Below are 27,898 nucleotides of genomic sequence, written 5' to 3' on the forward strand. Positions count from 1 at the left end.
GAAAAGCATGTATTAAAATATCATCCCATGAGCTATCATCAGGTTCTCCACCCCCAATCACCACTGCCATAAATAAATAGATACCACACTTTTATTAATTAAGACAATGTGTCAAACCAAGACTAATAGCTTGTTATAGTTTTACTCATAGATATGGATAGAAGTTATAGATAACCTCAGAGTTGGTCATAGAAAGTTAGAAAGAGGTGAACCCAAGACAGTGAGGAGATTGGACTTTACGCACTTTAAGACTGGACAAAGAATTATCTGAAGGCTGTAAAACAAGTTCCTAAATCTAAGCTATAAAGTGAATATCCCCGAGGAAGTAGAGTGGAGGTATTAGTTTTGAATAATTCTTTAAATTTACTGATATCAAGCTTTATGCTGTGGTGGCAGTCCCCTCCTTCATACCAGGGCTTATATTCTTTATCCCAATTTTTTACATTTTAGGGGGGATTCATCCCAGCCATACTATTTAAGATTTACAAACTGTAAGTCTTCCATACTTCTATAATTTACAAGTCTTCAGAGTCAAAAAAATTCTTCTCCATTTCATCCCATCTTCTATACTCTGGATAATCAGCGTCTGAAGTGGCATGAGTGAAACTAGTGCAGAGGATGTGAGATAAGAGGTAAGCAGGAAAAACTGATAGAAAAGAGATGCATGTTCAGAAATGCAGCGAAAGTGCTGCCTCTGCTTTTCTCCTCCATTCTACCCCAAACATTGAAAGGGTGGATGACAATAACAGAAAAAAGTTTTGTCAGGAATATGGCTACAGATGAGAGGATGACCTTCAGCCACATGGGAGAGGGTCAGTTAAGAAATGCTAGTCCTGAGGACTTGTCAATAATGGAGTCTGGTGTAAAACACCTCTTTCCCTGGCTTATGGACTAAGTACCTATGACAGAATAAACCAGGGGCTCAGGGTATCAGTAATCACGGGGCCTTTCTACACTTTCTGTCAAGTCAAGACCTAAGGCAACTACCTGCTTGCCTGTAATTTGATTATATCTCTGCCCTTCCCTGTAAGCAATAAAAGGCAGCATACAGGCCAGAAAAGAAAACAAATGTACCTCAGGCAAGAGGAACCATTATTTCTCTAGAAATGTTTGTCAAACAGGGTATCTGGGTCATCTGAAAAAGAGGCTAGAAGATGTCTAATAGGAATAGTTGCAAACATTCAGAAAAAGATTTAGATTCTTGGAGATAGTCCAAAGGAGAACAACAAACAATGATCATAGCACTGAAAGAGGAAGTATAGAGAAAGACGTCAGCACAGCTAATGGAGGAATGTTCCTGCCCAAATCTCCCTCCCTTTAGAGGTTTAGTTAGGGTCCTCTGCTTGGAGGATGAAATCTAAATCAAAATAATGAAGAGGTGTTTACAACATCCTTTCCTAGCTTTTCTCAAAAATACATTAGTAGAATAGGTTCATTCTCTCAAGTGCTGTCATAAAAATCAGGTTTCTAAAAACAGTAATCATCTTTTGGGAGGACTTCTAGAAATCAAGGAAACAGAAGCTTCTGCTTCAAAATATATTGCCATCTACAACCTGTTTATAGGAGAGTGGTAGCTTATTGAGAGAGCCTAGGGCTATCATTTGGAGGGAGCATCTTGAGGACCATGATAATATGGATAACTACTTCTTACAGTCAGTATACTTACCATGTTCTACTTCATCCCACAACTCAGGAAAACTATCACTAGGTAGACGAAAAGGTTAGATCTTGGACTTGAAACCCAAATTTTACACAAATGCTTAATTGTACTAGAGTTAAATCAATTAAGATTTGAAGAAGTGATTTCTACTAGCACTTTTATTTTTTGGCTGCTTGTAAAAAAGTAATTTCAAAGCGTTTCATAGATTCACATTATAGTTCCACAATGAAGCCCTGCTCTCAATTTATGTAATCTTGTTTTTAAATTATTTGAATTGCTGCTTCTATTGCTTTTTACATGCATGTTTGTGTGTGTTGTGTGTGTGTGTGTGTATGCGCACACTCATATTTTACTGGGGATTGAACCCAAAAGCACTCTACTACTGAATAACATCCCCAACCCTTTTTATTTATTTATTTTGAGACACGACCTTGCTAGATTGCCCAAGCTGGCTTTGAACTTGTGATCCTCCTGCCTCAGTCTCCCCATCCAATTGGAATTATAGGAGTTCACCACTGAACCCAGCTATTTTATGCTTAAATGAACCATGAATTCACTTGTATGAGTTGGGAATAGTACCAACAAAAAATGCAAACATGTACATTTAAATTACAATACATAACTTATTTTAAAATATACTAACTAAAATGATTTTTACCTTTTTAATTGAATGTTAGCTAAAACAAACATACATCTAATTACCAAGAAGGTAATGAAATTTCTGTGCAAATCTTAATATAGTTTTTATTTTTAAATTATAAAATTCTTGCTTTTAAATAAACGTATCTTTACATAATTTTACATCAACATCTTTAATAGAAACTTACAATTTTTTTTATTTTTGGTTAATGTTGTACATTTTCCTTTCCTTTGTGGATGGGCTTCCCTCTCCCTCCTCACTTCTCCCCTGTCTCACATTATCCAGTTAACCTATATTAACAATCTATATATTAACAATATATCTGTCCATGTTGCTATTAATTATTGTACATATATACATATATGTGTGTGTGTATATATATATATAATTTTGCAATCATATTCAGTTCAAAATTTTTAATCCATCTGCAATTCTGTCCAGGTTCCCTGTTCTGTTCAAATTCCATATTTGTCTATTCTAACACCAATGCCTTACTGATTTCATTGCAATGGTATTTTAGTATGTTCTATCTGGTATGGCAAGTTTTCCTTGTTATTATCTTTTTCTTAGCAGATGAATAAAATCTTTTATTTTCAAAAAACTATTAAAACTACACAGAAGTTTTGAAAATGTTGTAATAACCTCAACATAACCTCCCTGTGCCTTCACCTACTGTCAACATTCTACCATATTTGCTTCTTCTCTTATAATACTATTATTCTTTTTAAAAATATGATTATCTATTTCAATTCAATTTCTGTATAAATTTTAACATATTTTATCTAATTTCCACCAAAAACCTGTTGAAATTCAAATTGAAATTACACACAATATACATAATTACTTTTTTTAAATAGCTTTTTTAAAGTCAAAATTTTAGCCTCAATATATGTGTTTTCCTTTATTCAGGTCAGCTCTTCATACAGATTCAGTGCCTTTTTATTAAATTTTTTCTTAAATATGTGGCACTTTTTGTTTTCAAATATGAAATATAGTCCTCTTTCCATTTCTAGGAACTTATAAGTAGTATAGGAAACAAGTACTTTTTCAAATGTACCTTCTACATGGCCACCTTGACAATATATCATAAATTTTATTGTTTTGGGACTTATAAGTATACAATTATATTATCTCCAAAAGTGACAGGTAAGCTCATTCTTTTAGTTCTTTGACATCTGGCAAAGAGAAACTACCAGAAGAGCTGCCTTCTTCTGCAATTGCTCATGGCATAAAATAATTCACCATAACCGTAATGTTCTCCCATGAGAATATAAAACCATTGGCCTGTTCTCACTCAAATCTGAAGTTCATGTTTACATAACCACATCCAGTCAAGGAAATGCCAAAGTAAATGCATGCAGAATGTAGAATAAGCTTATAAAAATTTCCTTGGAGGTTCTTAAAATTCCTACAGATTAAGTTAATGAAATATCTCAAAAATATTTACAAAATACACAAATAAATAAGCCATCATGAGTTTAAGTTGGGAGAAGAGAACTTCCCTCTGCTGAAGACAGCCACCTTGCCCAAAGTCATATCTACTTCCCAGGAACAATCCAGATCCAAAAGTTGGATGATGTAGGTAGAGAATCTTATCCCCTCTGCCTCAGTGGAGGACAATTCTTCAGGGTCATCCCAGATCCAGAGGCCCTTATGGAATCAACTGAAGCTTTTGTTATGAAGGCAGCACAATTCAACTTCTGGCTAATCCTGCTTCAATCCCATTCTGTAGGTGTTGAGACAAAATACATTCCCAGTAAACTTCCTGCAGCATATCTCCATCTCAGAATCTGTTATCCAGGGAACCTAACCTAAAACAGTTGGTTGTCAGGAGTAGTCCAAGAAATCAGACTATAAAATGGGATTTGGATCATATCCTGTAAGACTGGTATACCATCTTCTGTAATAATATACATGACAATTATATGGCGCTGTATCTCTGATAGAATTCATGGACCTGGGACCCATGATGAAGATGTAAAACTTTCCTCTTCATTAGTGCTCCAAGTGACCTGTTTTAGGAATTGTATGCCCTTTTCTTACAACTTAAAGCTCTGTGGGTAAGAGGTTTTAGTTCCCAGGTCCAAAATATTTGGTGGGAGTTCCACTAAACTTCAAGCTACAGCTGCCATCAGGATACTCTTTGCTTCTCATGCCAAGAAACTAACAGGCACAAAAGAGTCATCATCCTGGGAGGAATGACTGAGCCTAATCATCAGATGAGGAACAAGGAAGAATATCTTTGGCACCCAGGTGATTCACTGTGGTATATGTTAGAATTCCCTTGCCTGATTTTGGGGGAGTGAGGGGGTGATGGGGATTGAACCCAGAGTTGCTTTATCACTAAGCTATATTAGGAGCCCTTTTATTTTTTTTTTCTTTTGAGACAGGGTCTCACTAAATAACTTAGGGCCTTGCTAAATTGCTGAGGCTGGCCTTAAACTTGTGACCCTCCTGCCCAGCCTCCTGAGTAACTGGGATTACAAGTAAGTCCATCACACCCAGCTCCTGGCCCAATTTTGACTATAAATTATGAACACAGAAATCCTGACTGAGAAGGGCAAGGAGATCAGGGTTTTAGACTCTTCAGAATTGAGGATCTGAGTCAGACCACCACATAGGCCACCTAGACCAGCAGAGTTATTACCCAAGGATGAGAAGAATCTGGAATGAGTAGTAGAGGAAGAAGACAATGAGTATCATTTGCAGCCCAGAGACCAGCTAAAACAATAAGAGCTGCAACTTATTCCACGAAACCTCTTTTAAGTTTCCTCATAAAAAGACATCAATAAAATCATGAATTAGCAGCTCCCAGGAGCTGTACAAAACAATTGGATCCAAGCAGTACAGAGATGAACTAGAATGGACGCTCTTGTACACTAAGTGGATTCCCTCCACCCCTTTCAGGATTAGAGCACTCAGTGCCCCAGTACTGATAGCACTCAGCTGAATCTTTCTGATAGACCCTATGCCTCAATAAAAAACAACTCTCCAGGGTCACCTCAGCTCCACAACTTTCTGTAAGATTTGCCGGGCACTCTATTGTGACTGGATTGTAGTTCAATTTGCCCCTTCCTTCAACTCCCACCACCACCCCCACCACCCCCCACTGTCTTTGATTCCAATAGCATTTTCCAGTGTTAAACAAAAATTATGGGAGACCTTTTCTAAACTAAGCTCCTGCTCGAGGCCCCAACAGACCATATCAAACCAAAATGCCACATAATCAAATTGAAACTTTCAGGAAGGAGATAGATCCAAGAACAGACTAGTTTTTCCTGAAAACAGAAGATTCCAGTCTGCCCACATCAGAATACTGAGGAAGTTCTCTCTCCAAAAAAGTAATATGAAGTAAAATGATGGTAATTGTTTTAGTCAGCTTTTTTACTGCTGAGACTGAAAGACCTAATCAAAACAAATGTAAAAAAAGGAAAGATATATTCAAAGGTTTTAGTCCATAGAAGGCCGGCTCCACTCCTGGTGAAGCAAAACATCATGGTGGAAGAGTGTGGCAGAGGAAAGCAAATCACATGATAATCAGTAAGCAGAGAGAGAGAGGGATCTCCACTCCCCAGATACAAATATATGCCCCAAAGTCATGCCCCCAATTCCCACTTCCTCCAGCCACACCCCACCTGCCCTCAGTTACCACTTAATTAATCTCTATCAGGGGATTAATTCACTGATTGGGATAAGACCCAATCATTTCTCCTTTGAACCTTCTTGCATTGTTTCACACATGAGCTTTTGGGGGACACCTCAAATCTAAACCATAACAATAACCAATTGTTTTTTCCATCATGCTACTTCCTTGGTTTCATCTTTACAACCCGATTTTCTGCCATTGCCCAGGGGAGTTCTCCTTCTTTTTTATAAAACAAAAGCTGCCCTGTTTCTCACATCATAAATAAAATCCAACTAGATCTATAGCTAAACTTTTTATAATTTTTGTCTTCTGACACTAGTAAACTTGCACACCAATCTCGAGTTTGAAGTCTGTTCCCCAGGGGAAATGACCTGTAAGGAAAAATAGTAACAAAAATGTCTACTTTTTGGAGTTAGATATTTGAAACAGAGAAACAGAGACAAGGTACAGAAATGTAGGTGATGGCATACTACTTGTGATTGCCATCTAAAATGGGGACTGGGAGCCAGGCGGGATGGCACATACCTGGAATCCCAGAGACTCTGAAGAAGGAAAATTGCAAGTTCAAGGCCAGCCTTAGCAATCTATCCAGGCCCTAAGCAACTTTTTCAAATTTCTTAAGAAAATAAAAAGGATTAGAGATGTGACTCAGTGAAAAAGCGTCCCTGGGTTCAATACCCAGTACCAAAAAATAATAATAATAATAATAAAATGGGAGCAGAGAAATCTCATGCAACTGAGTCCTCAACCTCAACAATCTGTGCTATCTCCAGGTAGACAGTATTACCAGCAGAAATTGGGATTCAGTCCGTGTTCCGCAGAATTAAAGAATTAACACCACAGAACAACAGGTAAGAAAGAGACAGGAGTTTTATTAAAAGGAGAGTGGAAGAGAGAAGCTTTGGACTCTCAGCGTGGTACATGGAAGGGGCAAGATTGCCACCTTGGTCTCTCCTTTAAAGTCACTTGAGGGGAAGTCAAATGACCTCTTGTAACCCATCCTTGAGATTTTAATAGGCTCAGGCTGAGTTGCATAATTGTTTTTTTGTGCAAATGGAATCTTATGTCCCTTTTGGGAAATAAACGTTGCTTGACACACTGGAGCATTCCTCAAAAGGCGGAGCATACCTCAAATTGTGATCCGGAGATCCATCCTCCTTATCAACCCCTCACCATCCTTTCCTGCTCTGACTGCCTATTTCCCCTACCTCAGTAGTATCAGAATTGGGTTCAGTGTCTGTAGTGTTATGTTGAGTGACTATGTGAGACAGAAGAGAGAGAGAAAATGTTTTTTTTCTTCCCAAAATGGAAAAAAAAATCAGTCGTTATAATTTAATTCATTGAAAGAAAAAGGGTAGAAATTACATGACTACCCAAGTCATTTTAAAAAATGTGTTTTATAAAATTCAACATCCATTCATTATTTTTAAGAACAACTACTAACAAACATAGAATAAAATGAAACATCTCCAACCAGATGAGCAGTATTTACAAACACCTACAGCAAACATCTACATACTGATAAAATCTTGAAAAGCTTCCCTTTAAAATCATGAACACCAAAATGACTGATATATCCCATTTTATCAGCATTGTACCAGAGCTCCAAGGAAATGAAGTTAGGCAAGGAAAGGATAAACACTATGAAATTAAGGAGGGAAAAAACTGACTCTATTCTTAAATGAGTGTATACATAAAATCTAGAATTCCAATAGACAAACTATTGAAATTAATTATAAAGCTTAAGTTGGGTGTGGTGGTGCACAACTGTAATCACAGCTAATTGCAAGACTGAGGCAGAAGGATCACAAGTTCGAGGCCAGCCTGGATAACTTAGGGAGCTCCTGTCTCAAAATAAAAAATAAAAAGGACTGGCGATATAGTCCAGTGGTAGAGCATTTGTCTACCATGCATGAGGCCATCCCTGGGTTCTATCCTCAGTGAAAAAAGGAGGAGGACAGAAGGAAGAGGAAAGAAAGAGGAAGGCAAAGAGAAAGTAGAAGGAGAAAGTTTGGCAAGGTTGCTGGGTATAAAATCAATATACAAAAATCAATTTTATTTCTATATACCAACAGTTAAAGAATAAAATTTTAAAGAATTACCAATTACTTAATCATCACAATTTTAAACTACATGAATGCCCACAGTGAAAGATACATAAACCTTCTATGACCCCCCATTGAGATATACAAAATAATGAGATACATATTACATTACTGTCTGGGAAGAGTTAACATTGTAAAGATGCAAATTATCCCCAAACTGAGCTACAGATTCAAAGCAATCACAGTTAAAATTTCAACATCTTTTTAATGCAACGTGACCATGTATTTATAAAATTAAATGGAAATACGTAAGCCAAGAATAGCCTAGAATACCATCAAAGAACTAGGTAAGATTTCTTGTTCTACCAGATATCAAGACTTAATATGAAACAATCTTAATTAATATATTGTTATTAATGCAAATATATAAATTAATAATAGACCAATGGAACATAACAGAATAACCAGAAACATACCTACACATTTATAGACCTAGATTTATGATTAAAGTAACATTGAAGAGCAACAGGGAAAGAACAGATTTTTCAATAAATTGTTCTAGGCAATATAATAATCATACAGGGAAAATAAAGAAATATGAGCTCTTCATTACAATATAAACACAGATCAATTGCAAATAGATTCATGGATAAAAGTAAAAAGTAAAGTAAAATATTTAGGTGAAAATAAAGAAGGGGGGGGCGGGTTGTGGCGCAGTGGTAGAGCACATGCCTAGCATGCATGAGGCATTGGGTTTGATCCCCGGCACCACATAAAAATAAACAAATAAAATAAAGGTATTATGTCCATCTACAACTAAAAAGATATTTTAAAAAAAGAAAGAAAATAAAGAGATCTATGACTTCAGAGTAAGCAAAACTCTGAATACGTGACCATATATTTATAAAATTAAGTGGAAAACACTTTTCCAATGCCAATTTCTAATGCCATCAAAAAATATATCATGATAAGTCTACTCACATTGAAATATGAACTTTGGTTCAACAAAAGATACTATAAAAAGTCACAAAATAAAAAGAGATATGTGTAACTAATATAAAGACTTAAAATTTATATTTAGAATATATATGGAACTCATAAACAAAAGACAGAAAGTTGGGCAGAGGTTGTAGCTCAGTGGTAGAGCACTTGCCTACCATGTGTGAGGCATTGGGTTCAATACTCAGCACCACATAAAAATAAATAAATAAAATAAACATATTGTGTCCATCTACAACTAAAAAAAAAATTAAGAATACAGAAACCTCCACAAAAAAAATGAATGAAAAGCTTGAGCTAGCACTTCACAAAACGGAAATCCAAGTAGCCAATAAAAATATCAAGGTGGATTCAACTTCATTAGTAATCAGATAAATTTAAATTAACATCTCCATGTGCTACTACTATGCATCTACCAGATTAGCCAAAAAACTAAAAATCTGACAAAACTAATATAATAAGGACTATTATGTCTTCTGGAAGGAGAAAAATTTGTGCAACTACATTGGAAAACATGTTGGCATTACCTAGTAAATAAGAAAATATGAAAGTTGTGGGATGGGGATGTGGCTCAAGCAGTAGCGCGCTCGCCTGGCAAGCGTACGGCCCGGGGTTCGATCCTCAGCACCACATACAAACAAAAATGTTGTGTCCACCAAAAACTAAAAAATAAATATTAAAAAAAAATTTCTCTCTCTCTCTCTCTCTCTCTCTCTCTCTCAAAATAAAATAAAATAAAAAGAAAGTTGTAGGACCTAGAAGTTTCACTCCTACATTTGCAAACTAAAGAAATTCATGCACATGTCCCAGGATACTTATCGAATAAACATAGACCAGTAGAGTAAATAGGAATTTGGAGGACTGAAAAGAGAGAAGTGAAGGTAAAGGGGAGATAATGAGCAGTGAAATTGTTCAAACAATATTATGCCTACGTACAAATGTATCACAATGAATCCCACTGTTTTATAATTATAATGCATCAATAAAAAAGAAAAAAACTTTTCATGCCTATGATGTTGGCAATCCCCCAAAATATTAATGACCCAATGTGTATTAAGAGTGTAATGGATATCAGGGCATAGTCGTACATGCCTGTAATCCCAGCGACTCAGGAGGTTGAGGCAGGTACAATTCAAAGCTAGCCTCAGCTACTTAGCAAGACCCTCAGCAACTTGGTGAGACCCTGTCTCAAAATAAAAAATAAAAAAGGACTGGGGACTTAACTCAGTGGTAAAGTACGATAGGTTCAATACTCAGTACCAAAAAAAAAAAAAGAGGGAAAAAGGAAGTTTAATGGGCAGATCTTTTTGTGGTTCATAAGGGTGGTGACTGGGTTTTCACAACACTGTATGAGATGTGCCTCCATCAAATCTTGTTACATCAGCACATCACCCATCTGTTGTAAAGTAATATTCATAAAAAAATTTTTAAAGAGTTAAATCAAGCCAGTCATGGTGACATATAACTGTAATCCCAGCAGCTCAGGAGGCTGAGACAAGGATCTCGTGTTCAAAGCCAGCCTCAGCAACAGCGAGGCACTAAGCAACTCAATGAGACCCTGTTTCTAAATAAAATACAAAATAGGGCTAGGGATGTGGCTCAGTCATCAAGTGCCCCTGAGTTCAATCCACAGTACCCACCCCCACCAAAAATCAATAAATTGTGGTACAAGTCTCACTATAGAATACAGCACCAAAAATGAAAAAGCTGTGAAGATTCAGGTCATAAATAATTTTGAACAAAATAATTCAATTCAAAAAAGAAGGCACACAGAGAGACTCATTTTTGGATAGAAAGCAAGGAAGACAAGTTACATTTGCATGCATGCATAGCTAAGTTGTAAATTGTAAAGATATGTAAGGAAGGGCTGGGGATGTGGCTCAAGCGGTAGCACGCTGGCCTGGCATGCATGCAGCCCGGGTTCGATCCTCAGCACCACATACAAACAAAGATGTTGTGTCCGCGGAAAACTAAAAAATAAATATTAAGAAGTTCTCTCTCTCTCTCTCTCTCTCTCTCTCAAAAAAAAAAAATTAAAAAAAAAACAATATTTGTAAAAAAAAAAAGATATGTAAGGAAGATAATTACCATATAAGTGAGGATAGTAATTATATCTGGGAATGAAGAGGGATGCAGTCAGGAAGGGGCCTTCTGGCAGTCTAGTTGCATTCTATTTATTGGTCTGAGTACTTGTTAAATAGATGTTCAGTTTATAACGTTTGATTAAAAATCACACTAACATTTTATGCTCAATTCTATATTTGTATTGTATTTCACATTCATTCATATATTGTCCCTTCTTTAAAGTCAGTTTTTAGAGACTTAATGTGTTCCTTTAAATATGCTGTTTCACTGTTTCTTTGTATATTATTGCTTATTGTTGAGACTAGCATTTGAAAACCAATTACTTTTCCTAGTTTTTGATGTCTGCTTTTATACAGGAGGACTTTCTCCATGCAGCCCCATTAGAGAATCTCGATCCCCTTCAAGCCTTTTCTGAGGATTCATGTTTTCTGAGTTCATATATGATATCTCCTAATTGGAGAGATTCGCTTGTTTTTACTTAGGAGATCTTCTTTGTATCTGTCTGTGATACTGGAGCTTCTTGGTGGTATAGAAAATTGTTGTACTGGTGCTGGGGTTACAGCTCAGTGATAGAGCACTTGCCTGGCATGTGTAAGGCCCTGGGCTCAATCCCCAATGCCCACAAAAGAGAGAGGAAAGTTGCTGTACTGGAGTTCCACCTAGTGTCAGTCTATGATGACTGCAAGACTGGTACTGGACCAAACCACATTGATTGCCTTTGTTCTTAATCATCCACAATCGAAGCCCTGTTCCTGTCAATGCTGAGTTTAGGCAATACAGAAACCAAACCCACAGCAGCACCCCAAAAATTCAGAATGTTGGAAGTACATTTCATTCCTTTCGCCTTCCAGGAAAAAGTGAGGAGCTAGTCGTTTTCTCCTGATCCTGCTGTGCCACCTTAGTTAAAAAGACTCTGGTAAGTGAATGCTGGAAATTTTCTCTACTAGACTTTGATGGTTTGGCTTTGAGATAACATTTGGTACACGAACCTCTTAACTGGTTTCTGGATTTTTCACAATGGTAATTGGTTTACGTAGTATTAAATCCATGTTTTGGGGGAGGAAAGAAGGCCCAGAGTTTCCTCTTCTGCCACTTGCTGTTGTCCTTTGTTGCTCTATTTTGCCCTAGTGAATGGTCACATTCATCTACTTCTTTGTATTTGTTTTATTTAATGATGGGTATGATAGATGTTCTGTTGTTGAGTGTCTGGATTTTGTTAACTTCCTTTAAAGAGTTTTGGCTTTGTATTTATAGACAGTTAATATACTTGAGGTTTCAGTTGAATCTTTATATCTAAGCTTTGTTAGGACAGATTCAGATCATCCTTTATTCTTAGGATAATTAATCGCTATTCCTGAGGTGTGGCCTTTCTGAGGTACTTACTGAATGCTTCAGATTTTCCATGAGATTTCTTGACTGTAGTTTGTTGGAATTCAAGTCTCTCCTACTCTCTACGAATTCCAGTAGTTTCCTAACTTACAGCTCCTAGTAATATTCAAAGTTTCATAGGAATTCCTCCTTATTCAGGTTCTAGAACTCCTTCTCTGCATAACTCCCTTTTCCTCTGCCCTACAAACTCAAGCCGTCTCTGCCTTCACAAACTGATTGCTCTCTTCAGTTCAGCAAAACAATCATGCTCTGTCCCTCCTAGAACCAAGATCTAGAAAGCATGTCAAGGCAGAAAACTGACATGATAGTAGAGTTCATCCCAATAGCTTCCCTTTTCTAAGGGATTACAATTCTGTTGCGTTTTTCAATAGCTAAAAACAGATATTTTATATATTTGGTCTATTTTGTAGTTGTTCTCAGCAGGAGGGCTGGTCATCGGAGGAAGTTGAAGACCTTTTCCCTGATTTTCAACTTTCTAAAACCTTGACTACCCTCTAAAGTCTAGAACATATCTCACTCTCTCCATTAAAATTTTTACTCCCTTCTTTGTAATTTCAATAAACTATGTAGCTCTTTTGTTATAGTTATTACATATTCAATACTGTACCATAGTTAATCTCCAGAGAGATCCCACATCTTACACATCAATAATGCCTAATATTGATGTTTATTTGTTGAACGAATAGGATACCCCAAAAGATAATGTCTTCTTATGAGTGAACATAGATTAAAACAGAATAAATTACCTCCTAGCTTAGTGGAAGGTTAGAATATATATGGTTTAGGGTCCTTCTCAACTCAAGGCTTCAGTGAAAAAAAAAATTGGCAAATTGTGCTACATTTACATAATGAATATTCTATGATGATTTTAAATAGATATATAAAATGTTTATAATAAAATATTAGGTAAAATATTGGGATTCAAATTGTATACATGACAATTAAACCTATGTGGAAAAAAATGTACAGCCTTTCGGTCTGGTGGCAGCCATCGAGTAAGCCAAGACCAGGGCATACAAGTACATCTAGGAACTATGGAGGAAGGAGCAGTCAGATGTAATGCGCTTTCTTCTGAGGGTCTGCTGCTGGCAGTACCACAAGCTCTCTGCGCCCCACAGGGCTCCCTACCCCACTCGGCCAGATAAACCGTGCAGACTGGGATACAGGTCAAGCAAGGTTATATCATATACAGGATTCCTGTGCGCCCTGGTGGCCGCAAACACACAGTTCCTAAGGGTGCCGCTTTATGGCAAGCCTGTCCATCATGGTGTTAACCAGCTAAAGTTTTCTTGAAGCCTTCAGTCTGTTGCTGAGGAGGGAGCCAAACACCAGTGTGGGGCTCTGAGAGTCCTGAATTCTTATTGGGTTGGTGAAGATTCCACATACAAATTTTTTGAGGTTATCCTCATTGATCCACTCCATAAAGCTATCAGAAGAAATCCTGACATGCAATGGATCACCACACTAGCCCACAAGCACAGGGAGATGCCCAGCCTAACATCTGCAGGGCATAAGAGTCATGGCCTTGGAAAGGGCCACAAGTTCCACCACACTATTGGTAGTTCTTTCCATGCAGCTCTGAGAAGGCACGATACTCTCCAGCTCCACCATTACCGCTAATAGAATTATGATGTTTGTAAAGTTCATACCTAATAAGCAATTGGGGACAAAAAAATAAAAAAATGTGCATATGAAATACTGGAAAAAATATATTTTAAAATAATAAAGTCATCTTAATTCATATGTGCTGTTGACATGTGCCTTTTTTACCAAGACTAGTCTTAAAAATCAGTTGGTCTTACTATCCAATGATTTTCATGAAGGATGGTTTAGGATGATCAGTTATTCCAAAAAAAAACTTTATTTTTATTTAATATCCTCCAACACTTTATTGAATTTAGTTAACAGCCTTATTAAGAGTATTAGTTCATGTCCTTACCTACAATCTCATTTTGCAACTTCAGGGCTCACCAGGAAGTTTTAATGCTCATAGTGGGGTATTATAAGGGTACTGTATTGAGACCTTGTTAATGACTGAGGCCATTGTTTGATAACATCTACTTTATATTTTTTCCAGGATGAAACCTTGACAATCAATAGGAGCCAAGTTAGGGTACATTTTATGTAAGTGTGCATATCTGTGTCTGTTCTGCAATACCTGCAATCAGGAGGTGGCAAGTATAGATTTTATGCACCAAATTGATCATATTTTCAGGTCAAATCATGGTTTTCTTCTTTTTCTTAAGATCTTCTATGTACCCTTCTCTTATTCAAAGGCAAAACTGAAATCTGAAATGTCAGGTTTGAATTCTGTTTTCACCACTTACTAACTTTGTGACCCTGGACAGTGTATTTCTTTCTGTGCCATAGTTATCTGATATACATAAATCATAGAAAATAATAACAGGGTTGGGGTGGTGGCTCAGTGGTAGAGTGCTTGCCTAGCATGTGTGAGGCACTGGGTTTGATTGTCAGCACCACATATAAAAAGCCACGTCAACAGCACATATGAATTAAGATGATTTTATTATTTTAAAATATATTTTCTTCCAGTATTTCATATGCACATATAAATAAATAAAATAAAAGTCTATTGACAACTAAAAAAAATTTTTAAAGAATAATAACTACCTCTTTGTATTCAGGAAAAATAGCATATAGGCTGTGCACAGTGGTGCACACCTATAATTCCAGTGACTCAGGAGTCTGGAGCAGAAGGTTCTTAAGTTCAAGGCCAGCCTAGGCAACTTAGGGAGATCGTGTCTCAAAATAAAAAATGGAAAGGAGCCAGGCATGGTAGGGCATGCCTGTAATCCCAGTGACTTTGGAGGCTGAGGCAGGAGGATTGCAAGTTCAATTCTTGAGAAACTTCAATGAGATAATTCTGTAAAACTCTTAGAGTTTCTCACACCTAGAAATTATTCAATAAAGGGTCTCTTTTAATATCATTACTTTGCTACCTGATTTTACTACGTCCTGCTCTTTATATTCTCTCCCTTCTTTCCTGATGCTTATATCAATGAGTCGGGATGAGAATTACAAGAAGCTGGTCCAATGAAGGGGAATTTTCTCCCAGGTAGAATGGTTGTATTCAGGAAAGTGGCTGCTGGGTGAAAATGGTGTCTCCTGAAGGAATTGTGGACCCATTATCAAGGTATGGGTGACTTAAAGTAGTAAATACATTCTCGAGACATAACTTGTTTTGTTTGCTGCTTTCTATCTACAATCTTAGAACAATAGTTGACAGGCCATTAGCACTCTAGTAATATTTATTGAATTAATTAATGTTATGATATGTTTACACAAAAACATAATGATACCTAAAAAGATAGTATACAGGCTATGCACAGTGGTGTACAGCTATAATTCCAGTGACTCAAGAATCTAGAGAAGAAGGTTCTCAAGATCAAGAACAGCCTGAGCAACTTAGGGAAACTGTGTCTCAAAATAAAAAATAAAAAAGAGCCAGGCATGGTGGGGCATGCCTGTAATCCCAGTGACTCTAGAGGCTGAGGCAGGAGGATTGCAAGTTCAAGGCCAGCCTTAGTAACTTAGTGAGGCTCTAATAAACTTAGTGAGAGCCTGTCTCAAAATAAAAAATAAAAAGGGCTGGGGATGTGGATAAGTAGTTAAGCATCCCTGTGTTCAATTCCTGGTTCAATTCAGATCTTGTTTCAAAATCAAAAATAAGAAGGCCTAGGGATATGGATATAGCTCAGAGGTAGAGCATTTGCTTAGACCATGCAAGGACCTAGGTTATCCCCACTATCACAAAAAGAAAAAAAAACAGCATGTAGATTCTTCATTTCTGCTTTAAACTCACACATAATACTTCAGAAAAAGAACTAAAATTAAAACAAACTTTTAAGCACAAATTGGGTACTTTTATCACTATTATCATAAAATTTAAGTCACTAATTATTGGCTTTCCTTTCTACCCAGAAAAAGGTCTTATTCTTTCTCTCAGCTATTATCTCCCTCAGGCTCTTTACACAATCCAAGACCTATGCCTCTATATTTTATTCTCAGCGACTTCCTTGATTGAAATATGCTAATTACTTCCTTAAAGTCAGCTTTTCCTCATCCATGGCTCTCCATCCTGCCTCTTCTGCCAAGAGAGACACATGTTCAGTTTCTTCCAGGAAGGACCAGGCTAGTGGGTTTACTAAGAAAATCCAGCCTCAGACCCTGTGTCATCCTCTTCATATGGGAAGCACTCAGTGCTGTATTTCTGCAGCAGGGCTTCTTACTCATGTTTGTCATTCAGCTGCATTTTACTATCTGCCTCCATTATCTTGAAGAGACCTGACGCAGTTTTGTTCTCATCTATCATGTTAAACTGTCAAACTAAATGGAACAAATTTTATACAAATAATTATATAGCGGTTTCCCCCTGCCTCCTCCCTGCTAAAAGATTGAAGCTAAACTTAGAGTCCTAACCCATAGTAGAGCAGAAAGACTGTTAATTCAATATTTAGAGGTCACGTTCTTGTTAATCTATCCCAATGTTGCAAGAACAAATCAAAGCATACTCACGTATCTCCTTAGAGTTCATTCTGAGAATTGAATACTTATTAAATAAGTTAGTATTTGTTTCATAAATCATAAAGTACTAGATTAATGCTGGCTTTAATTGTGGCTATTCATCTGTCTTGCCTATCTTTCCCTGCTCATAAGCAGGAGGTTATTAGAATCATGTGAAACACCTGGATGTACTCTCTTGTGGACCAGAACATTCCCCTGGAACCAAAGCACAGATGCAGCTGCTCCAGTTGGCTCCCAGCTACATCTCCTTTCCAAGGAGGCTCTTCTCCAGCCTTCACAAGGGAGGGAAGCTATCCTGCTCTATAAAAAGCAGTGTGTCCATAGCAGCACACACAGAATAGGGACATCAGTCTTCTGTGAACACCCTGAGGTGGGGGAACCAAGGCTAGGGGAGTTCCACAGATCTTTCAGCTGTCAGAAGAATTTAGTCCAGGGATAAAGACATCCAGAAAAGAAGTTGACTCCAATCCTGAAGCAGGTCAGCCTCCTTCTCCACTGAATCTGAGTATCTAGAGTTTGTCTGGGCCAACAGTGTTCTCTGCGTACAGAGAGGTCCCTCTCTGACCCAACCTAAACCGATATGAGAGAGAGCTTACCGTATTTCTTTAATGGCTTATTTTTTCCAAGAGGTTCCAGTGGACGAGACCCATATTTGCCAACACAATTCTGGAAGCTCTAGGAAGAAAATCTATTCCCCCTCTCCAACCCTGTTCCCTCAGCCTTACCTTATTTTCATACCCCCAAAATAATGCTATAAATAACCATATTTAGCCCCTTAAGAATCACCTTAAGTTGAGCTAGGGTTATAGCTTAGTGGTAGAGCACTTGCCTAACATGCACAAAGCCCTGGATTCAATCTACAGCATCATTTTTAAAAATCACCTTTAGGAAACCAGCACAGATGGGCTATCAGAGGCTTTCCACCACCACCATCTCCTTGGTCCTCATTCCGCTTTCTGCACTTGTATAGATTAACTATATTATCTCTTTCTCATAAGATTCCCTCAAATATTTGAAAGCTTCTTTTGTATCCTTCCAATAGTTTTGTCTTTTCCAGATTACACATCACCACATTCACATTCTCCCCGTGCCCACTCCCCATTATCTTTTTTTTTTTTTTCGAGAAAGGGTCTCACTAAGTTGCTTAGGGCCTTGCTCTGTTGCTGAGGCTGCTTTCAAATTTGTGACCCTCCTGCCTCAGCCTCCTGAGTTGCTGGGATTACTGGCATAAGCACATCCACATTTTTTATATATTCCTCCTATTTTACTGTTTTCAAATCCTAATTGATGATAATCAACAAAACAAATCCAAATTATTTTTACATAAAATGGCTGTTAAATCAGCTCTTATCTTTCTTGTATATTTTTCAGCTAATCATTAGTGCTCACATGCAGATTTTTATATGTAACCCTGTTAACTTTTATCTTTTAAGTTTAGTGTTCCAAGGCAAGATTGTTTTGAATTATAATTCTGCCACCTATAACATTGATTTCCCCACTTAATTTCTTATCATCTGAAGTTTGAGGGGCCATGAATCTTTACTATGTCTATTGAAGTCACTGCTAAAACATGTGGAGATAAGATCTCCAGCACCTTCTCTTTATACCTTCTCTTTACAGCTTTTTCCAGGTTTTCAGAATCATTAATGAATAATTTTGGTATATGGTAGCAAAACTAAGAGTGTTACCTTTAAGCATACAGTCATTACCTTCTCTTTTTATTGAAATGAATATGTCCTTTTTCTACTCCTGGCTCTTGATGTTGTAATGCTCTCATTAAAGAACATGTGCAAGTTTCACATTATGATTAGCACTATAAAGCTCCTGGTGATCCCTGATGAGATTTCCAACAATCCTACAGAACATCTATTTAAGAATTTCACCAGGGATCAAGACTGAATTCACTAAATTGAATTCAAAGGTGATGATAACTTTTGATCATAAGCACTAGTTCAGAGTCCAGTCACTTGAGAAATTTGAGGTCAGTTGATCTCTGCTAAACCAAGTATCCAATTTCACTCTGAAATTTCTTCCTGGCTTTTTAAGAAGTCATTAGTATACAAAAGGCAAAATATGTCCAAACACGTATGAAAGCATTCTATCTCTGTACCATCATGTGATTGAATATGTGTCTGCATGATGTAGCCCAGAGGAAAAGGTAGGGCCAGGGCAGAAACAAAAGCCTTGTGTTTTTGCTGCCATCTGTGAATGTGGAATGGCATCTTTTTCAACTTTAAAAATGTAGAGACTTTGTATCCTGTTGGGCATTCTGGTTTCCTCCTCCTGTCATACACACACACACACACACACACATACACACACTCATACACACACACACACACCCCTCTTTGACTTCCACCTCTATTCTCAATCATAGTTCTATCTCAGGTTCTGAGTGGCAATAGTCAAATATTCCCTCATTTAGCAGAGGAATCATAGATCCCTTCTCTCTCTTGGTAGTCATTTATGCCCCTTTCTCTGGCACAAGGATTAGGTGTCACATGCTGCATTTTTCCATGACAATTTGGTGATGGAAAATTATTGTAACTAATTCCTTAGTCCATTTATTTATTCCTTCCTAAGTAATTATCAGGGTCCCCTGTGTGCTTGGTGGTAAGTTAGTACTGAAGAAACTAAAAGAAGAAAACCTGTACTAGGGTGGAAATTTCTAAAGAACTCAGAGTTAGCTGAGCTAAATTGAGCATTTTACCTGTATGGAGAATATAGGGCAGGAGAATCAAGAAAAATTAACAATCCTTAGCTTCTGAAAAACTGACCAGAGACTGGGAAATTTTTGAAAATAATTTTACAAAAGGTTACCAGGCCACTTATCTAAGAAGAAAGAATGGCTGCCCAAGGGGCTGGGATATGGGCTACTTCAGATATTTCTATATTGCATCTCCCACAGAGTAGATGATAAAGATTGCTTATCTGGATTTCCAGTCTGACTTTCTTGGAGAGGGAAAATAGAGACAAGTGGCTGCCTTAGGAATGCACATGACTTCAAAGTAGAACCATCTCCCTCCCTGGGTGCCACTCCCACCCTTCCAGAACAATTCACAGATGTGGTTCTCCTATTAGTGCTCAGTTAAGAGTGCTAGGTAACTAGCTGCCTATCAATGGGAGAGTACTATGATGCTAATTCTGATATTTTTATCACTCAGAAAAGGATTAGGGAAGCACTGTAGAACAGTATTTTGCACAGGAGCTTTGGAGTCAAGCCAACTTGGTTTCAAAGCATGGCTCCACCATAGTGACCGTGAATAATTAACTTAAACTCACTGGGCCTCAGTTTCTTTTCTATAAATAGGAAACAATAAGAATTGTCTCCAGTGCTTGTTGCAATGTACAAATGAATAAGCCAAGCATGGAGTGTGGCCATTATAGGATATTGGTCAATATTGGTTACCTTTCTCTCTACTTTTGGGCTCAGCTCTAGATGAAGAAGCAGTCCAGTGGTGACAGTGAGAACCAGACCACCTGGCTGATCCTAGTGGGATTTGGGGATCTGCAAAGCCTGGGCTTCCTTCCCTTCACCCTCTTTCTAGCCATCTATGTGGTGACAGTCGGGGGTAATACCCTCATCCTGCTGGCTGTGGCCTCCAGTCGGACACTCCACACACCCATGTACTTCTTCCTTTGCCACTTCTCCCTGCTGGAGATTGGCTATACCTCCAACATCACGCCTCAGCTGTTACAGAGTTTCCTGGAAGGGAGAGACTTCATCTCACTGGTTGACTGTCTTATTCAGTTCTACATGTTTGCCTCACTGGCTGCAGCTGAGTGCCTCCTGCTCTCTGCCATGTCCTATGACCGTTACTTGGCCATTTGCCACCCCCTTCACTACCCTGTCCTCATGAGCACCTGGTTTTGTAGCTGCCTTGCTGCTGGTTCTTGGCTCAGTGGCTTCTTCTTCTCTGCCTTCACTCTGGCCCTGGCAGCCCCCTTGTCCCTTTGTCCTGGCATCAGACAAATTGACCACTACTTTTGTGACTTCGCTCCAGTTGTAGGGTTATTCTGTGGGGATGTGGGAGTCATGTGGGAAGCTGGAGTCAGCATCTCAGGCTTCCTGACAGTGACCCCCTTCCTGCTGATAGTGACATCCTATGCCTTCATCTTGAGGGTTATGCTGCAAATACCTCCAGGCCCCAGGAGACAGAAAGCCTTCTCCACCTGCTCCTCCCACCTCAGTGTGGTTGGAGTGTTTTATGGCACCCTCATTGTGGTTTATGTGGCTCCAACAGACCACATGGCACCCTGGCTCCGAAAGGCCTTCACTATCCTCTACACTGTATTCACTCCCATGGTCAACCCCATCATCTACAGTCTCAAGAACCAAGAGGTAAAGGGTGCTCTTCGTCAGCTCTGGGGACAGCTGATCCTAGGGCATGCCTTACTGAGGGGGACAGGACAGTTATTTGCATTTTCCTCAACTTCAGCTTAGCCCCTTCCTCAAAGTTGGATGGACTAGAGACTATGGCAGTGGAAAGGTAGAGACTGTGGGACTAAACATAGTCCCACAACACAAGGTAACAATTTTCCCACTGCAATTTGGTAAGGATCAAAATCACATGCCTAGTAGGGGCCTGATCACCATAGACATTCCAAAACTATAAATTGAAAAAATGAGTGACTTAGTGCTGAAAAGAATGCAGGAGGGAACGGGGCAGTAATGCCAGGTGGGGAATATTTTCGGATTCTTAATTGAAGGTGGCAAGGACTAAGTAAGGGCATCGGCAAACAGGAAAAGGGGGGTTAGGAAGATGGTAATAAGAACAGAATTAAGGTAAGATCTCATGACACAATTCAAACAAAATCTCCAAAATGAAAAAAAAAAAAAAAAACTCTTAAGCCCAAAGTCTGTAGAATAGGTAGTGACAGGCTTAAAAGGGATGCCACTGCACAGACAGAGCTCTGCCATGGAAAAGCAAAGGTCAGTTAGAGGACAAGCAGGAGCTCAAGGCACTCATGCCTGGAGCCCAGGAGGCCAATTAGACCACTGCTCTGTGAATTTCCATTAGTTGTCTTGTCACTGATTTTGGACTAATAAGTAATAGAAGAAAGGAAGGAGGAAACTAAATGAGATAGGAAGAACAAATCAAACCCAATGAGAGGATTCTGAAATTTTGCTCTATCAGAGAATCTTTAAGGCATTAAAAGTGGGGGAAAAAAACTGTTCTGGAGGAGCGTGACTATAGTCTTAGCTACTTGGGGTGGAAAGGAATTTTTTTTTTTCATTTTGGTACCAGGGATTGAACTCAGGAGCACTCGACCACTGAGCCACATCCCCAGCCGTATTTTGCATTTTATTTAGAGACAGGCTCTTACTGAGTTGCTTAGCGCCTCGCCTTTTCTGAGGTTGGCTTTGAACTCGTGATCCTCCTGTCTCAGCCTCCTGAGCTTCTGGGTTTACAGGCATGTGCCACCACACCAGCAGTCTTAGCTACTTGGGAGGCTGAGGCAGGAAAATCATTTGAGTGCAAGGGTTTAGGGCCAGCTGAGCAGTATAGCAGTTCCTCTCTCTTCTCCTCTCCTCTCCTCTCCTCTCCTCTCCTCTCCTCTCCTCTCCTCTCCTCTCCTCTCCTCTCCTCTCCTCTCCTCTCCTCTCCTCTCCTCTCTCTCTCTCTCTCTCTCTCTCTCTCTCCCTCTCCCTCTATCTATCTCTATCCATCTATCTCTATCTCTATCTCTATTTCTATCTCTATCTCTCTTTCCTAATGCTGGGGATTGGACTCAGGGGTGCTTTACCACTGAGCTACATCCCCAGACATTTTTTTTAATTTTGAGCCAGAGTCTCTCTAAGTTGCCCAGATTGGCCTAGAATTTGTGATCCTTCTGCCTCAGTGTTCGGTGTGGGACACTTTGACCTGCACAACCCAGTTTCTTAAAAAAAAAGGAAAAAGTCTGCAGGTGTAGCTCAGTGGTAGAGTGCATGCTTAACACACACAAGTTCCTGGGTTCAATCTCCAGCACACAAAACAAACTTCTAATTTTTTCATTTGAACTTTATTGATGTGTTTCGTGGTATATGGTATATAATACATTGATATCAGAATGATGATGTTTACAAATAAATATTTCTGGGCAACCAGACCTATAGTATCTGGCTTTCTAGAAATTGGGCCCAGGGATCCATATTTAACAAATACCACAATTGATTATCTGTGCAGGGAAAAGGCATGGTTTTCAGAGGTAAGGGGGATGATAATAGGAAAAACGAGTGAGAAAAAAGAAATGCAGATGCTGAGGAATGTAAAAAGATATAATCCTGAGTAGTGGGAGTAAGACAGGTAGACTTACTGGAGAGGACAAGTGAGGAGATCTGAGGGCATGAGAGGATCAGGGATGAAAGCTGCTCTGTGTTGGTGGAGTGGTAATAGAGAGCAAGGGAAAAAGATGTTTGAATTCCTCTATCTCATTGCTTGGGAACTGGACAGGACCTAGACTATTTCTGAGTATTAAAAATATCTCCATGATGCTTATTCTTTGCATTAAAGTCAAAAATGAAATCCTGTGTGTGAGTGCCCTAGTGGGAGGACCAGGTTAGAGTGAACCAGGAACACAGTAAATCCCAGGACAAAGAGCACACCACCCTCCTCAGGATACTTCTCCCACACCAGGCCCACAGGTCTCTGTTCAGTTCATATATGAAGGGCATTGAAAACACAGCCCAAAAAGAACTAGGGACTACTCCAAGATGTATAGGAGGTACAGAATCCAAGAAGCTTGGGCCCCTAGGTCTTCACAGAGCACTTGGTTGCCTTCATGGTATTCTTTTGAAGTTTTGAAAAAGCTCCAAGTTTCACCTGCCCCACCACCTATCCCCAGCCATCCTTTGCTTATTCCTTAAGTTAGAAATTCCCATTTAAAGTCTCATCTTTTTAATCATTGGTCAAATGCTGCTGGTATCATGGTACAAGCAAAAGAAGCAGACCTATCTATGATTTGATCCCAGATACAAATTCTCATTAAAATGTACCCAGGAGACTGAGGTGTAGTTCTGTTGTGTACATAGCATGCAGGAGGCTCTGGGTTCAGTTCCTAGCACCAAAAAATAAAATAAAATGCATTCAAAAATACCAAATAAAATATAAATTCACACTTAGACACAAAGCAAAACTGTAGAATATTAAGGATAAAGAAGACACAAACTCATAGCAGCATTTTCTGAATAACAAAAATTGGAAAAAATTTAAATGTCCATCAAACAAAAAATTGCTATAAAATGTGCAGTGAAATGCTGTAGTCGATGTGAATGAAAATGAGTGTCGACACAGATAAACCTCAAGTTTACAAGTGGTAGCATAATTTGCCAGTGTTATACAATTTGTTTAAAGTTTAAGATCACCAAAGACAATACCCCATGTTGCTTGTATTGTGTACATGCATAATGAAGACCTGAAAACCAGCACAGAAAAAACATACACATGGTTATCATCCTTATTACCTCTTTAATAATGGCCACACGTAGAAGCATTCATTCTCCCAAACCCAGGAATATCTAGATCTAAAAGTAGTCAATCTCTCACCAGCACTTCAAGACCACCACACACATGCACACACCTTCTGTTAAATTTTTCTATTTCCTTGAGGAATGTGTATTTGGGGCATACATAGCATTCCTCCCCTGTAACTCTCCCTTGTTCTTGAGAATACTGGAACTTGTTTCATAAATTGTCTCTTCATTCCAAGATCTACTATTACCCTGAGTGACTCAAACATCCATATTCGGGGCTGGGGATGTGGCTCAAGCGGTAGGGTGCTCGCCTGGCATGCTTGCGGCCTGGGTTCAATCTTCAGCACCACATACAAACAAAGATGTTGTGTCTGCCGAAAACTAAAAAATAAATATTAAAATTCTCTCCCCACCCCTCTCTCTCTCTCTTTAAAAAAATCCATATTCAATCCAAGATCTAGCCTCCTGAACCCAATAAGCATCTCTTCTGCTCCTCTTCAGTTGCCCACTCCCCTGATGCCATCCTGGATTATATAATTCAAAGTCTTAAACCATTTTCTTGCCTACTATCTCTCAGTCACACTCACCTATAAAAAATATAATCCTGAATTAGTACTCATAGGCACCCTTAGAGTAAAGGCCAAACTTCTTAATTTGACTTGACCCTGCATGCCTCTGCAGACATATTTCTTGACAATCTCAGGTTCTATGCTTTCAGCCATATGTTTACCTTTTGTTTCCTTGAATGCAACCAACTATTGGTCCTTTTTACATGTTTGGGGTTTTTGTTGGGCTTTTTTGTTGATGTTGGTTTGTTTGCTCTACCTGTAACAATTTCGCATCAGCTATCCCTAGATCTTGCATGAAAAGTGGGCAATAAATATTTGATGAACTAATTTAATCAGTGAAAGAAGCATCAGTAGATGCATGCTAGACCAATTAGTTATTCTAAATATTATAAACAGCATATGCCAGGAGTCTGTCCTTCACATCTCCAAGTCAACATCACTCTGTGCCCTTTCACATGTACAGACTTGCTAGGTAATTCAAGGTGATCTAAAAAGGCTTCTGTCTCAGATAACCACTATTACCACTATTACATCTGTGCACCTTCTCAGAAAGTACTGATCTACTGAAAACTATCCCTTCGTGATGTCTATTTATTCAACTTAAACCAAGACCTCATGCTCTCTAATAATACTAACGAACTTTTGATGATCACTTTCATGTCTCATCTCCTCAGAACCTCTCAAGAACCTGTGATGTCAATATTATTACACTATTTTATGGTTGAGGAAAATGAGACTCTGATAGATTATTTGTTTAAGGAATGAATCCAGAACTCAGGGTCCAACTTTTCTTTTAATTTCAAAGTCCATATTCTTTTTATACTATTATCATTCTTGGTCAAAAATGAAAGAAAGGAGAGGAAGATGAGAAAAGGGAAAGGAAATGAGCTACAATCATTATTTTTATAAGTGAACAAATAATTAAAGAAAAAGAAATCAGGTTTTTAGAGAACGAGGGGAATAGGGGGCCAGAGGAAACTGCCTGAGCAAGAATGAATTTGAGAATTCATCCCCAGAAACCTAGAGCAAGGGTTTCAGCACCAAGGACAGTACCTGCATCCCAGCATCGTGGGGGTTAATGAGCTTTGTCTTCTGTATCTGTGTTGTGAGCATTTATAAAGGACTTGGTAGGTCTCCTTTGATCCCTAAAGATAATAGACAATAGAAAAGAGAAGGGGCCTGGCATTTCAACACTGCCAAGGGGGAGGAGGGTAGAGGCAGTTCCTTGGCCTAGATGTGAACAACACCAGCAACCTTTTCCAATCTGACTTTCATTTCCTCTCAGGAAAGGGAGAAACAAGGATACTACAGCAAGGGATCTTAATAGCTTATCTCTTCTGGGTGCTTACTATATACCACCACTATTATCAGTGCTTTATGTTAACCTATTTAATCCTTACAGTGATCCTGTGAAGTAGATACTATTACTGCTGTAGTCTGGACCTGGAATATCCCTGCTATTTATCCTTGGAATTACAGATGAACACTTTTTTCTTGGATCAACCTCAGAAGACTTTGTTTTGGATATGTATTGAAATTTTTGTCCAGAACAAATCATACCTCCTCAGGAAATAAGGGAGTTCAAAAGGATAAGGAAGAAAAGATAACAGAATACCCTATGATCAGGATGCATTCATATCTATACTGCATGGCCTTCTCAAAACTCTACTGATAGTTTCATCAGAAAAGGTCTCATACCATCATCCTACTATCAACTCAAGAGTCTCCATGTCATTCCCCCAAAAAATCATCAAGCTTTCTAAAAAAGTAGAATATCATTTTTCCAGGAAGTAAAGGCCTTGTCTGATACATTATCTCCAAGAGGATTTTACATCTGAAAGCTGTTCCAAGCTATATCCCCACACATAAAATAAGATCAATCAAAATAATTAGGCCAACCTACAAGTAAGGGTAGATCAAGGACAAAGAGAATTCAGATAATAGACAGTATGAATCAGGGCCAGGCCTGAAGACAGGGCATATCACCCCATGTGCCCAACTCAATTTCTCCCCTTTCATTGCAATCCACTTGAAGATGCCATACAACTCTGTGCATGTAATGCTAATATAAGATACTGAACCTCAATAAATTCACATAGATGATTTTTAAAATAAGATAAATTGTCTAGTAGGGGGTTTGGGGGTAAAGCTGTTGAGCTTTGAAATTCAAAATCCAAAACTCAGATCTTAATCCAAGCTCTTCCACTTACTATTATCATGTGACCTTAAGAAAATTACTTAACCCCAGGGCCTCTACTTTTTCATCTGAGAAATGTTGGTGCTAATAATAATACTGTCCACGTCATAATTCATTGGTTTTATTATATTCATTTAGTCATATAGTTAATAAATATTTATTGAGTATCTGCAACATGCTAGGTTTTGTTGAAAGGTACCATAGTAAACAAGGCAGGAAAAAATAACCTCCTCTTTCATAGAGCTTACAGTTAAAAAGTAAGTAAAATACATGGTAGAATCTGGGAGTCCATCGCGCTGTGTGATCAGCATTTTCCTTCCCTGATTAATTAATGCTTTGTCGGTCACTTCCCATGATCTGGCCACATCAAAGTGGACCTAGATAGCTGCCCCAATCCCGGAAGTCGCAAAATGTCACAAAATGTGTCTTCATGAGTAGATGTACCTTCCTACAGCCCCAGGGGTCGAGTTACCTTACCTGTCCTTGTAACCCTGCCACCCTTGACCTGTTTTGGATGGAAATTTCTAAAGAATGAGAGTCCCCCCAATAAAAAGTCCACTCCTGAACGTGCTAGCTCTCTCTCGCCAGCCTCTTGTGACATTCCTCCCTCTCCCATTTGGGGGGCTTGAGGCCTAGGGCAGAGGAGCTGTCCCCCGGCTTGAATTAA

General features: G+C 38.6%; 1 protein-coding gene, 1 non-coding gene and 1 pseudogene across 2 annotated transcripts; all 3 read left to right on the top strand.

Annotated features, from left to right (window-relative positions):
• The first annotated feature begins 769 nt into the window (after window positions 1–769).
• Window positions 770–14,084, top strand: LOC124087178 (large ribosomal subunit protein eL15-like; annotated as a pseudogene).
• LOC124087509 (small nucleolar RNA U13) lies at window positions 10,292–10,392 on the top strand. Its single transcript, XR_006850099.1, has one exon. It is a non-coding gene; the product is annotated as a small nucleolar RNA U13 (small nucleolar RNA).
• Window positions 14,085–20,448: 6,364 nt separating the features above from the next.
• LOC124087179 (olfactory receptor 11A1-like) lies at window positions 20,449–21,453 on the top strand. Its single transcript, XM_046435903.1, has one exon. It carries the CDS (start codon window positions 20,449–20,451, stop codon window positions 21,451–21,453), a length of 1,005 nt encoding a protein of 334 aa, XP_046291859.1.
• The last annotated feature ends 6,445 nt before the right edge of the window (window positions 21,454–27,898 follow it).

Source organism: Marmota monax, unplaced genomic scaffold, assembly GCF_021218885.2.
Source record: "Marmota monax isolate L192 unplaced genomic scaffold, Marmota_monax_Labrador192_F-V1.1 WCK01_AAM20220418_F8-fsc00012, whole genome shotgun sequence".
NCBI classification, from domain to species: Eukaryota; Metazoa; Chordata; class Mammalia; order Rodentia; family Sciuridae; genus Marmota; species Marmota monax.